Here is a 14,882-nt window from a genome sequence, read left to right as displayed (position 1 = left end):
ATCCAGATCGGCTCAAGGTCATGTTTAATTATACCGTTGATGTTGTCGTGGCATCAGAAGTTATCCGATTGTGGCCCCCGTTCCTTCGACCAATTGTAGCCCCTTTTCTGGAATCATACATGAAGATCAAAAGCGAGCTTGACGAGGGAAAGAAGATCATTAACCCAGTATTAGAAGCGAGACGAAAAGAGAAAGAGATGCTCTGAGATCGGGAAAGCCCATTCCATACTACAACGACGCAATGGAGTGGATGGAGCAGACTGCCAAAGGGCGGCCATACGATCAAGCGACGGTGCAGCTAACGCTCTCTGTCGTTGCTATCCGTACAACATCAGACATGACCACTCAGGCAATCTTCGATCTTTGTGGAAGAGAAGAACTTGTTCAAGAGCTACGAAAGGAAGTCATATCGGTCATATCTCAAGAAGGATGGAAGAAGACCGCTCTCTATAAGCTTCAGTTGATGGATAGTTTCCTCAAAGAGTCGCAGCAAATGAAACCAATCAATATTGGTGAGACCATATCTTTCGCTCGATCTCCTTACAGTTACGTACTTATCTAACGGGTCAATTACAGTTTCCCTACGCAGAGTTGCCAAAGAAATCGTCAAATTGAACGACGAGACTCAATTCGCCAAAGGGCACTTCACTTGCGATCCCGAATGACTGGATGTGGGATGAGAAGTTTTACGAGAATGCCAACACATTCGATGCATATCGCTTCTTAAAGAAGCGCCAAACCCCTGGCCAGGGAACCCATGCTCAACTCGTAACGCCGTCGGCCGAGCATCTGGGATGGGGCCTAGGCAACCATGCCTGCCCAGGCCGGTTCCTTGCAGCGAACGAGATGAAGATATTCCTATGCCACGTGCTCTCAAATATGTTTTTAAACTTGCGGAAGGGTCTGTTTCTCAATTTAGGCGACAAAGATTTGCATTACATGCCGATACTTCCGGGATAATCACTATCCGTCGTCGGCGTGAGGAAATAATTGTTCTCGAAGATATGACAGATTAAATGCATGGCCTTGATCAACTCCTCCGAGGAAATTCCGCCAGAATTTGTGCGCGATTTTTATTGTCCAGCTTTTGGATATTCATAAGTTACTCGTGTACTTCATATTAAATACTCATAATGAAATTGAGTTTTGTTTTTGCCTTCTGTGTGGACGGATGTGATGGGAGGCTGGTTATGTGGGACTTAAAGGGTCTTCTAGTGTAAACTATTTCATAACGCCCCGACGTCGTTGCGACGAAAGACATACCCACTCTACCTAGTTAGGCAACTCGCTATCCCTAGCCAGGCAATTCGATGGGCCGAATAGGGGAAATCAATTGGCCCGTGGACCAATTGAGGGGCATCATTTGAAATTTGTTGCCCACTTAGCCCTAACGGCAGATGAACGTGGGGTCCGAAAACGATCCGCAACCTTTGCTATCGAGGCTGCCACCAGGGCTCCTTGATTTTCATTCTGGATCTTCTTGGCCTAAATTAGTGAGTTCTTAGCATGGGCCAGAACGAGAAATCCAATTTCGCTAGCGGGACTGGAAATTACTGTAGGAAGGGAGATTGACCGGCACTAGCATGGCGTCCAGACGTAGAGAGTAAGCTATGGCGAGATGAGTCCTGTACTAATCCTCAGTGTTGCATTCGGGGCTTCTCAAGGTAGGATCGATCAGGCATGATAAGTGCTTGCTAAAGTCTTGCTAATTAGCCTGCCCCTCGCTAACCGAGCTGGCAAACGGCGTGCTGATCCGGTTGGCGTTCCGACTCCACCGGCTAAGGGGATGTGATTGGTGTACCTGCGAGGCTCCGCCCCAAGCGAGGCCCAATTCGATTTCCAAATGGCCCAAGTTTCTCCCCACGAGTCGGCGCTCGGACTCTCGTGCATGGAAGTAATTTCCTTTTTCTCGCATGACTCGTCAGGTTACCATGGCCATCACCATGCGTTTTTTTTAAGCGTGATGGATTGATTTGAATCAATCGTCAATTCCTGATACCTCAGATATCAGCAATTCTCGCGACACCATACTTTCTTCTGTTCAGCAAAATATCCATTCAGAACCAAGTGTCCGGCCACTCCGGTCTTTATCTCTGAGACCTCGGACATCCATCTATGGTACAACCAAACGATTTTCCAGGGACTATCACGCTTAGCGGTGATTAGCTCAAACACCCCATCCAATGAAAAACCGGCCATGCCCGAACATACCTATTTAGCTCCGTCTTGATCTCCTATCGTTCGCTCGTTCCACTTCGGCCCAAGCCGCATCTGGTGCCCGGACAATCAAAATTCGAGACTATCCCAATTTAGGGCCGGATTAGTCTCCTTCCATGCGGCTCTTAAGATTACCCTATGCCACGGGCGCTTGAACCTGTTCCAATCTGGATTACTGGACGTGTCGTAACTCCCCCTCCACGCCACTCAGTCACCCTCCGGACTTATCCTAAGTCAGTGGTGGCACAAAATGGCTTACACACAGCACACTTCCTTGACGGCTTGCAGCTGGCCCTTTTATCCGGGCCTCTTAGGCGGCTGAAATGGGTTGGAGGCGTGCGCCTCCGGTCCTTAGATTCGTCTGTTGATGTGCTGTACTCCGACCTTTTATCTCCGGTAGCGCCCTCTCGCACTCTCGGGTCCAATCCGGTCAAGTCTAGTCTTGAGTAGACCTGACGGCTATTCGTCGGGATTGAGGCAAGTGGAGTTGGTCCCTGGAATGGGAAATTCGTGCTAACCTGCTAAGTCGTGCTAAGACGTGGAGAAAGCAGGTACTTCCCACTTCCGGTGATGAAATATGAAAGACGGAACCCCCTACAATGTCGGCGAGTCGGAGGTTGACTAGATTAGCGCACCCTAGAAACTGGTATGCTCATCTTAGGAGGGCATAGCCTCCACCCAGATGCCGTACGTACCGTAGTGTAAGATGATTATGTATCCTTTTTAATAGGAGCCCGCCGGTCTTTTTCTCTTCTTTTGATCTCGGCTTTGAATATTCTTCCACTCTCTTTCCTTGAGTGACGGTGCCCCCAAGCAGACTATCGTCTGCGTCCTTTCGTTGAACACGAACGAGGCCGATACTTGCCTTGCCACTCTTTAACCCTTGGCTACTTACTACAGCCAGTGTCATTCATTACTTACTTTGCCTACATAATGGCTTTCCGGAGGACTATTGCCGCTATTGCGGCCCTGTCATCCATTGTCGTTCCTTCTGCTGCGTTGGATGTGGATTTGAAGACTAATCTCGCCATCTACTGGGTTCGTTTTTCACTCCATCTTCATCTATCTGCCTTCTTTCATCTATCTGCCTTCCAGTATGCAGTTCTTGATTTACTGACTTGCTTATAGGGTCAAGGTCCTAATCAACAACGTCTGAGCCACTTCTGTCAAGAAACATCTCTGGATATCATCAACCTTGGCTTCATCAACATCTTCCCCAACGCCGTCGGTGACTGGCCAGGCTCTAACTTTGGCAACCAATGTGATGGCAATGTCTACCCTAATTCGGAACTTCTCAGAGGCTGCCACCAGATCTGGGAGGATATCCCGGTCTGTAAGGAGATGGGCAAGACTATCATGCTGTCCATTGGTGGTGAGACTGCCTGGGAGTATCTGAGCAGTGAATTGCAAGCAGTCTGGTTTGCCGACTTCTTGTGGTACTCGTTCGGTCCTCAGAATGAGGCCTACACCGACGCCTATCCTCGTCCATTCCTGACCAACTCTGTGGATGGTTTCGACTTTGATATTGAGCACGATGGCGGCGCTTGTAAGTTGATTCCTTGCTTTGATATCCTTCTTGTTTATAAAACTCCTAACCTCTCTTCAAATAGTCTACGCTGTCATGATCAACCGTCTGCGATCCCACTTCTCCGAGTACCCTGACCAGACGTTCTACATCTCGGGTGCTCCTCAGTGCCAGATCCCCGATACGCAGCTCAGCAATGCCATCTCCAACTCGTTCTTCGATTTCATCTGGGTGCAGTTTTACAACACCGCTGGATGCTCTGCCCGTGACTTCGTCGAGGGCACTGGCAGCTTCAACTTTGGCAACTGGGTCGATGTCATCAAGGCCAGTAGCAACCCTAAGGCCAAGCTGTTCATTGGTCTTCCTGCTGCTGAGGCTGCTGCTAATGCGGGCTACTATTTGACCCCCACGGAGGTGGCTCCTCTGGTTGAGACATACATGGAGCTGTACCCTAAGCACTTTGGTGGTATCATGCTGTGGGAGGCTACTTATTCCGAGAATAACCTCTCCCCCGATGGCCTCACCTATGCCGAGTCGATGAAGGAGATTCTCTACAGCTGCTCTCCTCCTCCCCCTGTTACCACCACCTCGACCACTCAAACTGTGACCCCGACTTCCAAGCCTATTTCTACTCCTGTCCATACTCCTTCCAGCTCGCCTGTCTTCTCGAGCTCCCCAGCTTCGTCTCCGGCTTCGTCCCCGGCTTCGTCCCCAGCTTCGTCCCCAGCTTCGTCCCCGGCTTCGTCCCCGGCTTCGTCTCCGGCTTCGTCCCCGGCTTCGTCTCCGGCTTCGTCCCCCGCCTCTTCCACTGTTGTCATCCCGACCAGTACCCCTGCGGCTTCAAGCTCGGTCCATGTGTCCTCAAGCTCCCCCGTTGCTTCCCAGTCGACTACTCCCTCGTCGTCCAGCCCAATTGCACCCACTACTCCCGCGGTCCCATCCAGCTCCAAGCCTGCGTCTTCCCGCCCTGCTTCTAGCCCTGCTTCTAGCCCTGCTTCTAGCCCTGCTTCTAGCCCTGCTTCTAGCCCTGCTTCTAGCCCTGCTTCTAGCCCTGCTTCTAGCCCTGTGACCAGCTCTCAGGCTTCCTCTTCTGTCATTCCTACCAGCTCCAGTGTGCCGTCTAGCTCCCAGGTTGCTTCTTCCACTCCAGTGCACACTTCTAGCTCCAGCACTCCGGTCGTCTCGCCCTCATCTACCCCGTGCAGCTCTGACATTCCATCCTCCTCTGCACCTGTCAACACTCCTAGCGGAACTCCGTCGAAGCCATCTAGCACCCCCGTGGCTCCTACCCAATCCTCTTCCTCTGTTGTCGTTGGAAGCTCCAGCTCCCCCGCCTCCAGCCAGCCAGCTGCTACTTCCAGTGTCCCTCTTGTCTCTCCTAGTGGACCGGTCTCCCAGACTTCAAGCACTCCCCTGATCCCTACTCAGTCTTTGACTGCTTCTAACACTCCTCTGGCTCCTTCCAACGTCCCCGCCTCAAGCCAGCCAGCTTCCAGCTCCGTTCCCTCTGGAATTGCCCCGGCCTCGAGCTCGACTGTACCAACTGAGACCTCCTCCTCGCAGAGTGTCGGTAGCACCAGCATCGTCTCAAGCTCCTCGTCTGCTCCTGTCGGACCTACTCATACGCCGGTCACCCAGTCTCCTGTGTCCAGCCCGTCGCGTGTCCCCATCTCGAGCTCCGCTTCTTCGTCCCCTGTTGCTTCCTCCAGCCCCGTTTCTGTGTCCGAGACTGTGTCAGCCACTACCAGCACCCAATCTGTTGATCAGTCGAGCACTCCCAGTGTTGGTGCCACTGGTAGCTCCCAGACTACCAGCACCCCTGGAGCTACTGGAACTGAACTCCCTACCATCACTTATATCATCACTCCTACGCCTTCGGTCACACCTGCTCCCTCGTCTACCACGCAGCCTGATGTCACCACGACGATCATTGTCACCTCGTACACTGATATCTGTCCCACTGGTTTCACCACCATCACGACAACCATCACGACCACTGTGTGCCCCGAAGCCTCTGCCACTGGCACTGCCAGCGTGACTGGTCCTCCTTCCGGTGTGGCCACCACCACTCCTTCTATCCCCGAGGGCTGGACCACCACCGTGACCGTTTGCACTCACTGTGCTGCCACCCCGACCACTGTCACTCTCACCAAGCCCATTGCCACCACCACGGCGCAGGCTACCCCCGAGCCTTCCAGCCCCGCTGGTGGCGAGACTTGGACTGAGACCTGGACTACCACTGTGACTTACTGCCCGCGCTGCGGTCCTAACGGCTCGACCGTCACCATTCCTTATACTCCCTCTGCTACCCCCACGGGTGCTTCGGGACAAGGTGAAGGCTCTGACTCCCCCAAGCCTACCAGCACCAGTACCGCCACTCTCGTCGTTGTCGGCCACTCTAAGTCCGTTGGAAAGGCGTCTAGCACTCCTTACCAGCCCAACTGGACCCCGACTTTCGCTGCCCACCCCACTGGTACCGCTTCCCATGTCCAGTCCTCTCCCAGCGGCACTCAAGAGGGTGTCTCTCCGGTTTACACCGGTGCAGCCTCTCGGTCGGGAGTGACCAACTTCATCGCCATCTTCATGACCGTCCTAGCGTCCTGCGTTTTCCTAATCTGAATCAGATAGCAGTCTGACGTTTTGGCGCGTCCTGTATCTTTTTCAACCCCTGACAATTGACCTTGTCACTGTTCTGTCCATGTTTTTTATGATGTTAATTTGTGATTATATTTCACTTCGACTACCCTGATCTCTAGCCTAGTCTCATTTTTCTTTGAATTCGGCAGAGTGATTTTATTCCACATGGCCTATTATTTTGATCATTATACGGAGAAACTCTGGTCATTTATGAAAAGCGTGCAAGCTATCAATCTTAGATTTTATACTCCCTTTGAGCCAATCAACACTGTATTTCCTATTGAAGAGTACTGGATGGGTGAATGAATCAACAATAGAAAATAACAGCATCAAGATAGATGGCTAGGGTCAGGGTCAGCGAGTGTGAAAGCAATGTTTGATAATTGTCTTATCCACGCAGTATGGATGTGATTATCGGTGTGTTATGGAGAGCGATATCTAGCTTGCCGTAGTCATTCTATGCAACATTCAATGGTCTACCTGGAATTTTTGTAACAACGATTGCATTATGCTCGCACAAATTCATTTAACCTTTTATCATCACTAAAACATCGAGTTATACAGCATTGAGTTGTGTACACTCCACACATGGCAGTTCCCCGCACGCCGCCCGCGGCAATGACCAGCCACGGACCTCGGCTGCGGAGACCCCAATCTGATCTCCATAATTAACCTTCATCCCATCTCAGGCAATGGATTGAAGTAAACACACCTTCCCTACCCTCGTCCTTGTAACATGGCTGCTCCACCTCCTTTAAATGGCATTCGGGTCGTAGAGCTGGCCGGTCTAGCTCCAGGTAAATACAGTTTCTAGTCATCCGTACACCCGAGCTCTCAAAATTAACCATGTATCCCCACAGGCCCCTTCGCCGGTCTCCTTCTCGCCGACTATGGCGCATCAGTCCTTCGAATCGACCGGCCATCCGCAGTCAGTGGAGATCAACTCACTCGTCGCAAGACCTCTATAACGCTCGACCTGCGCGAGACGAAATCACGAGAAATTCTTCTCCGCATTCTGACCGCCACCGATGTCCTTATCGACCCCTTCCGGCCGGGTGTCCTCGAGCGTCTTGGTCTCTCGCCAACAGAGGTTCTTCTCAAGCATAACCCGCGCCTAATTGTGGCGCGTATGACGGGGTTCCGGCGCGATGGGAAATATAAGGATATGGCCGGTCACGATATCAATTACATTGCCGTATCGGGCGTCCTCTCCATGCTTGGCCGGGCAGGCGATAAACCCTATGCACCGGGCAACATTCTCGGTGATTTTGCCGGAGGTGGTGCGATTTGTTTTCTAGGCATTATTCTCGCTCTGATTGCTCGTACCAGCACTGGCCGCGGACAAGTCGTGGAAGCTAACATGGTCGATGGATCCGCCTATCTCGCAACATTCCCTCGACTCGCTACTAAAAACCCGTCATGGGGTGAACCACGCGGCGAAAACTTATTAGACAGTGGCTGTCCTTACTACGATACCTACGAGACTAAAGATGCCGGGAAATACTTTGCCGTCGGCGCACTCGAACCGCAATTCTACGCAGCCCTGCTGCGTGGACTAGAACTCGACCCCAAGAAGATGCCAGCACGCGAAGACCGCGACAACTGGCCCGCACTCCGCAACATTTTCACTCGTCGCTTCAAGGAAAAGACGCGCGCCGAGTGGGAGGCCGTTTTCGACGGCACTGATGCCTGCGCCACACCTGTCCTGGAGCATTGCGAGCTGGAGTCGGCGGGGTACGAGCAACGTCCCGCTGTCCACTTATCCCGCACGCCGGGCTATCCCATCAAGGCTGATGAAGGCGGGTGGACTGGCGGGGGACTTGAGCCTGGTGAGGGAGGGGTGGAGACGTTGAGGTCGTGGATGGGATGGGAGCCTAATAAGGATTTCCAGGTGCGGAAAGATGGTGCGTTGGTATCCGTGGATGGAAGGGCGAAGCTGTGAAACATGCTCAGTGGGCTGGAATGTTGATTCATTGTGCCCATGGTATGTTTTACATAACTTGACAGGGATAGGAGATCTCCGATCTTTTTTCGACGGGGCTGTCCCCACCCACCGCTGTACATACATACATCTATGCGTAGTGCTCACGTAGCCTTATGGTTGCGGTAAATAACCTGTGTCTTTTAACGACTTTCCCTTTCCGTCCTGCGGCAGTCTTTTCCGTACTCTAAACGCTGTATACCACCGTACCTGATCCTATATTGAGGTGCGTCATCAGCCACAAATTCCCATCTCAGTTACCACGAAAATCGGCGCTGGAACATGTTGACGTCACGACTAACAAATTTCCACATCCGGATCTCCACTGTGAAGTCCGAGTACCACCTCCCCACGTGCGTTGCTGTGGCGCAGCAGGTAAGAATTGTATTGTTTCGTTTTGTAAAATTACGTGTCTCGGCCCTACATTAGATTTCGCGTCGTACCATAGGACAAGAGTGATGCGACCGAGCAGTTGAAGCATTTAGATATTCCTATTTAGGTGCTTGAAGAGGAATGATAGTCGATTGATTTTTAAGTCTGGTGGAAGGATATTCAATATTAGGAGAGTCGCCTAGAGGTTTAAACTCTGGTTATTATTCAATTCTGCGTCCGTGGAAGTTGATTGCAATAGATGAAGAGCAGTATACTTGACTTTAGCTTGTTAAATAACAACCTTATATACAGAGGGAGACAACATGGGTCCTCGTCCAGCATACCTATGGCACTATTCACACGTATGTACCCAACTCGCTGACTACATAATTGTGTTATCACGCATAACGTTAGTGGACCCCTGCGACAGCCACTTCAGCCTCATTAAGAACCCCGCTCTCACCCACGCTGATTACCTGTGTAGCGTTAATGCCGACATACAGACATTGTTTCGTAGACATGCTCTAGGCGTTTGTCATTATCACCAAAATCAAGATATTGGTCTTTCCTATCATGATCTTTCTCTCCAGGCCCAATATCGTTCCAGCAGAAGTCACGGGAAGATCATGGACCGGTTACAGTTGCGCGACTACACCGTCGCGTGGATATGCGCTCTATCCACCGAGCTCAGTGCTGCAAGAGCCATGCTAGATGAAGAGCATGCAGGAACGTCAATCCCAGCTCAGGATGACAACGCGTATATCTACGGGCGGGTAGGCTCCCATAATGTTGTCCTTGCTTGTTTACCAAAGGGAGTACCCGGCACAACTTCCGCGGCAAACGTCGCCAAGGACATTGCTCGAACGTTCCCTTCTATCAGCTTAAGCTTCATGATTGGTATTGGTGGAGGAGTGCCGGACGAGCAGAATGACATCCACCTAGGTGATGTCGTCGTCAGTGTCCCCAGCGATGGATATGGAGGAGTAGTGCAATATGACTTTGGGAAGACGATCAAAGAGGGCAAGTTTTGCACGACTGGTACTGTCAACAAGCCAGCTCCGAAATTACTCGGCGCTGTGCAACGCCTTCAATCAACTCATGATCTTCAAGGAAACAAAATATCTCATTATATCAATGAGGCGGCAAGGAAATACCCGCACAAAATTCCAGACTTCTCTCCCCCTGGCGCAGAGTTTGACCGTTTGTTTGAATCTGAATATGAACATGTCACCCTCGGCCAGACATGTAGTGAATGTGGCTGTGATTTGAGCAAGGTAAAAAGGAGACCAGCCCGATTCCATCGTCAACCTAAAGTATTCTACGGAAATATTGCTTCTGGTAACCAAGTCATCAAACACGGCCGCACTCGCGATCGCCTCGCGCACGAGCACAGCATTATTTGCTTCGAGATGGAGGCGGCCGGGTTGATGAATACATTTGCCTGTCTCGTCATCCGAGGAATTTCAGATTATGCTGATTCGCATAAGAATGATGGTTGGCACGGATACGCAGCAGTAGCTGCAGCTGCTTATGCCAAAGAGTTGCTTCTGACAATCCCGGCACAGCGTATCGAGAAGCAGGCACTCAATAAAATCCGACAACCCCCATCTGTTCGGGGCGATGCTACCATGAGCCTGTTGATCGAGACCTGTCTATTGGAGACTCTACGGTTTGAGTTGATGGACGAACGGTATTCCAGAATCTCCAAAGCACATCAAAGCCTAATTGATGCCCACAAGAGTACTTTTGATTGGATCTTCACAAAGCCTGGTCCAGGTTTTGTAGATTGGATGAGCACATATGGGGGAATTTACTGGATAAATGGCAAGGCGGGATCAGGAAAATCGACCTTGATGAAGTACATCCTTGAGAGTCGTGTGCTGCGGAGGACCTTGTCTGCCAGTGATAGTTCTTGTCAATGGGCCATAGCCGGGTTCTTCTTTTGGTCGGGAGGGTCACAAAATCAGAGATCACAGGCTGGCCTCCTTCGGACGATTCTTTATCAGCTCCTCAAGGAGTGCAAGGATCTTGTCAATCTCGTCTTCGTGGAGGAACGAGAATTGATTCGTTCGACTCTAAATGAAGTGATCATGCAGGATGCAATCGAGAGGGAGAGAAGTCCAGAGAAATCGAGATCACCTCCGACTCCTACTCGCAAGTTTATCGCCGACACTCTTCGCCGAGTGACCTTAGACTGGGATGTTTCTCGTCTTCTCCGTGCTTTGGGAACTGTCCTCTCCCAGAAAGAGCTCCCAGTCAAATTCTTCCTAATGATCGACGGCCTCGATGAATATGAAGCAACGGAAGACGAATTAGAGCAATTGATCGAAGTTTTGAAGAGCAGCACCAATCCTAAAGTCAAGATATGCGTCTCATCTCGGCCCTGGACCATTTTTGAAAGACATTTTGGCAATAGTCGCTACCCGACGTTACTACTCCAGAACCTCACCTACAGCGATATCCAACTATTCGTCTTCGATTCTTTCAACCGATCAGACATATTTCAGAGTTTCCTCCAAGCCCATCCAACACGCATGCATGACTTTGGTCTTGGTATCGTGCGCAAATCAGACGGCGTGTTCCTCTGGGTTCGTCTCGTGGTCAAAGCTATCATCCGAGGCACTCAAAACGGCGATCAACTTTCAGATCTCCAAGCTCATCTCGATGAACTTCCTGCAGACCTTGAACGTCTATACCGACACATGTTGCTTCGAGTTCCACAGAGATACCGAATTCGCTCTGCCCGGATCTTCGCTATAGTCCACGCATCTACCGAACCGCCATTAGCCCTCACACTCTGGCATTCCGGTGAAGTAGTCACCAACCCAATGGAAAAACTCACCGATAACATCAAACTCGCCCGTTGTTACCAAGTGCATCTACGACTCATGAGTCAATGTGCGGGGCTTTTAGAAATCCGTATCGCTGGCATTGATCAGGCTCAACACGAACAAGATGATCCAGATCTCATGCGACCAGAAGGGTCCTGGTCCTTTTCAAACAAGCAGATCTACTCGCTGCACTCCCGAGTACACTACATGCATCGAACAACGAGGGACTTTCTTCAGACTAGCGAGATTAAATCCCTCTTTCAAGAGTGGTTAGGAGAAGGGAATGGATTTGACGCACATCAGTGGCTCGCTGCTCGTACGCTCGTAGATCTCCTACGCGTTCAAATCCGGATTCGAGGGAGCGGGACGGAAGATGCTGATGATATTTATGAGTTTTATGGGTTCGAACTCGATTCCGTGAATCGGCAGTTGGTATATCATGCTGAGAAAGTTGCGAATCGTAATGTACGCAACCGGATTTCCAAGCTACGGTCCAGTATCAGTGATTCACCCAAGCGGGGATCAGTTGATCTGAAACATGTAGCTACGGATCTGCAACTTCTTCTGGAGAATTCCGAGACAGGAAGTATGTCTTCAAATTGTCTGGTTATGTGAAGACGAGTGATTTTCAAGCCTTACAGTACTTGTTGGTGAGAGGGTTTCAAAACTTCCCAAGGCTTAGACAAGAAGTGGCGGTGGTGTATGATCTATGGTCACGGGCAGATTCCTCAACATAGCGGTCCAATTTCTTGAGCATGTTATTGGAGGTATTCAAACTTTCCAAAGATACGAGTGGTAAACCATCGGTGTGAGGCTCTTATGGCGTGATTAGCCCTATAGCCCGATATTGCAGAATAGAGAGGAACGGGTGGCCTGAGCGGTATGGTGCCATGTATGATCCATTTTCTAATTAAGCTGCAAGAGTTTAGAGGGTAATATCGAGGATAAAAGAAAACTTCCAACATTTCATACCCAATTTTGCCGATATAAACGGAAGATCATTGCTTATGCATCCATAAATATCGTCGGTAGTTAGGGGGCTATACCTCTACCCCGCATTATCGACCAGCTTTCGACCCGCGGGCATCGGTCCTCGGTAATAGTGGTTTCAAATTATATCTCTAGCTAATATATCTTGTATATATGAAGAGCTTAAAAGTCCTGCAAGCATTGCAGATAACCTTTCTTGGGCCGAAATCCAGCTCTTGTCTGCAAAAACACCCTATTATAAGTACATACTCAGCATGGCGCGCGCGGCAGACCCCACACAAATGATCATCTTCCCCATCGCGGAGGAGGTCGAGATCGACACACCTTCAACTCCAGCTGGGGAAGTGTGGTCGAAGGTACTCAACGTGTTCGAGAATTGGGCTGGATTCCGCCGCATGTACTGGGGGAGACACGTGGAAGAGCCTGGACAGGTGCATCTACATATCGGTGAGTGAAAACAATTGTTGACTCGTTGAGAGGGTCCCATCATCCCAGAATCTTGGGAAGAAAAGCCAGAATACGAGGCCGTCGAGGCCGTAAGAAAAGAAAAGAAAAATACGAGGTCGAAAAAGCAAAATCTCTCTTTCAAAAGGGAATCGGGAAATAGAGTAATAACCATTCGCGATCTCTCGCTTGTTTTAGTCCGCGATTCGCTCCATCAGCATTATGCCCTGCTGGCCTCACCCGAATGGCAGCAACTCACTCACAGTCTGACGGCGCTAGGCGTCTCAAGTGCCACGTTGTTGACCGTGCGGCATGCGATGATGTCCGAGTTCACACCTCAGCCCAAGGCTCTGGGCAACGGTGCGCCTGTCACGGGCACGGCCATCTATCTCACCCCTGACCCGGCCGGGTGGGAAGCGACATGGGCGCTATGGACGACGATCGTACCGAAGGTACCTGGATGTCTCGGGGTCACCGGCGGATGGATGGTGGAGCCGATGGAGGAGCAGTTGTGTTATGTGGTGTATGTGGGATGGGAGAGCGTGGAGGTGCATGACGCGTATCACCACACGAACCATTTCCGTCAGCGAGTGGTGATTCTGCGTGAGCATAATCAAGGGTATCGTGAGTATGGGCACGTTGCATTTAAGCATTCGCGCATTGGGCGCCCGGCGAATTTGTAGGTTAAAGACTACAAAATAACTTCTGTATCTAATTATTTCTATGCGTACTCACTCTGTCCTGCCCTACCGTAATTATTGATCCAAGCTCCCGAAAGTACCGAGTCTGTCAGCACTAGGATTCTTTAGACGAAAGGGAGATCGTCTGATGTCTCAGCCTTTTGAACGAGGCTGATGATTGATCATAGATTGGCTATCATTAGTTAAACAGATCTCAGCCACAGTAGCAGTCTCATCGAGGGCCATGGAATCATGGCTGGAGGGAGTGGTGGGATTAACTGCAACGTTGCAATGTTTAAGTGCCTGAATGGCTGGCTGAGGTAAATGCAGTGTACTGTAGTTAATGCAATGGTAGGGGTATTGGTAATACTGCGTAATAGTAGCCCATCCCGTGTGGCTGAGGAGTTCGGGGGACAAATTCAAGGAAATCGACTGGCTTGAATCTCGTTAGCCCCGAGTTAGTTACCTGTAGTCCTTGGTTAGTCCCTGGTAATCTGGTAATCCTCGGGTTTAGGCCGTGGAAAAAGTGGGCGTGGACACCAAAAAGGTACTCCACCTTGCAAAAGTTGGTGGACGAGTACTTTTCAAGTGTCCGTCCGCTTCCGCCGCACCCAATCATCTTCGCCGTTGGGCGAACCGCCAAAGTCTCTTAAGTCTCCTAGTCTCTTAGTCTCTTAGCCTCTCTAGTCGCTTTAACTCCTCTGACGCTTTCTTGTTGCTCCCCCTCCCCTACTCCTCTTACTTCATCTCCCTCCCCTCAACGTGCGCCCTCCTCTTTTGCTCGCCTCGGACGAGTTTCTTCTTGCTCGGCATACACCTTCGATCAATTGCATTTCTCAGACGGACTGATTGTGCGCCTTGAAACGGGCACCCACATTCTACCTCTTCCAAGCGATTCGGTTTCGATAACCCCCCTTCAAACTAAACCGGATTCCCAAAGCATCGGACCAGCTTTCCATTGACGGGCGCGAAGAGCCACTTTGGAACGCCTCTTCCTCAAATCATCAACCTCCCACTTCAAAGACCCCATCGCGGACCCGTGCCTGCGCCCTGTGGTAGGCGCTGAAACCGCCGATCTCTTTACCCGTCAGACGCGCATCGCATTCGCAGAGCACGCCTTCTTGCCTCATAGTGACCTACAACTTATACCGGACGCAAAGCTCTCTCCCCTCTGTGAGCTTCCAACCGAATCATCTGCCGCGAGT

General features: G+C 50.8%; 5 protein-coding genes across 5 annotated transcripts; all 5 read left to right on the top strand.

Annotated features, from left to right (window-relative positions):
• Positions 1-241: 241 nt before the first annotated feature.
• N7473_003632 (uncharacterized protein) lies at positions 242-665 on the top strand (the record flags this gene model as incomplete). Its single annotated transcript, XM_057149572.1, has 2 exons — positions 242-512; positions 577-665. The coding sequence occupies 2 exons, from the start codon at positions 242-244 to the stop codon at positions 663-665; spliced, it is 360 nt and encodes a 119-aa protein (XP_057013226.1).
• Positions 666-3,150: 2,485 nt separating this feature from the next.
• Positions 3,151-6,361, top strand: chiA1 (class III chitinase ChiA1; the record flags this gene model as incomplete). The annotated part of the gene is made up of 3 exons (XM_057149571.1): positions 3,151-3,255; positions 3,346-3,763; positions 3,828-6,361. 3 exons carry the CDS (start codon positions 3,151-3,153, stop codon positions 6,359-6,361), a joined length of 3,057 nt encoding a protein of 1,018 aa, XP_057013225.1.
• Positions 6,362-7,115: 754 nt separating this feature from the next.
• Positions 7,116-8,321, top strand: N7473_003630 (CaiB/BaiF CoA transferase family protein; the record flags this gene model as incomplete). The annotated part of the gene is made up of 2 exons (XM_057149570.1): positions 7,116-7,176; positions 7,240-8,321. The coding sequence occupies 2 exons, from the start codon at positions 7,116-7,118 to the stop codon at positions 8,319-8,321; spliced, it is 1,143 nt and encodes a 380-aa protein (XP_057013224.1).
• A 1,037-nt stretch (positions 8,322-9,358) lies between these two features.
• Positions 9,359-12,178, top strand: N7473_003629 (uncharacterized protein; the record flags this gene model as incomplete). The annotated part of the gene is made up of 1 exon (XM_057149569.1): positions 9,359-12,178. One exon carries the CDS (start codon positions 9,359-9,361, stop codon positions 12,176-12,178), a length of 2,820 nt encoding a protein of 939 aa, XP_057013223.1.
• Positions 12,179-12,807: 629 nt separating this feature from the next.
• N7473_003628 (uncharacterized protein) lies at positions 12,808-13,680 on the top strand (the record flags this gene model as incomplete). Its single annotated transcript, XM_057149568.1, has 2 exons — positions 12,808-13,000; positions 13,196-13,680. The coding sequence occupies 2 exons, from the start codon at positions 12,808-12,810 to the stop codon at positions 13,678-13,680; spliced, it is 678 nt and encodes a 225-aa protein (XP_057013222.1).
• Positions 13,681-14,882: the final 1,202 nt, after the last annotated feature.

Source organism: Penicillium subrubescens (genome assembly GCF_028828155.1).
Source record: "Penicillium subrubescens strain IBT 31985 chromosome Unknown utg000002l_segment0_segment0, whole genome shotgun sequence".
In the NCBI taxonomy this organism is placed as follows: Eukaryota; Fungi; Ascomycota; class Eurotiomycetes; order Eurotiales; family Aspergillaceae; genus Penicillium; species Penicillium subrubescens.
This window is presented reverse-complemented; position numbering and strand designations above follow the sequence as displayed.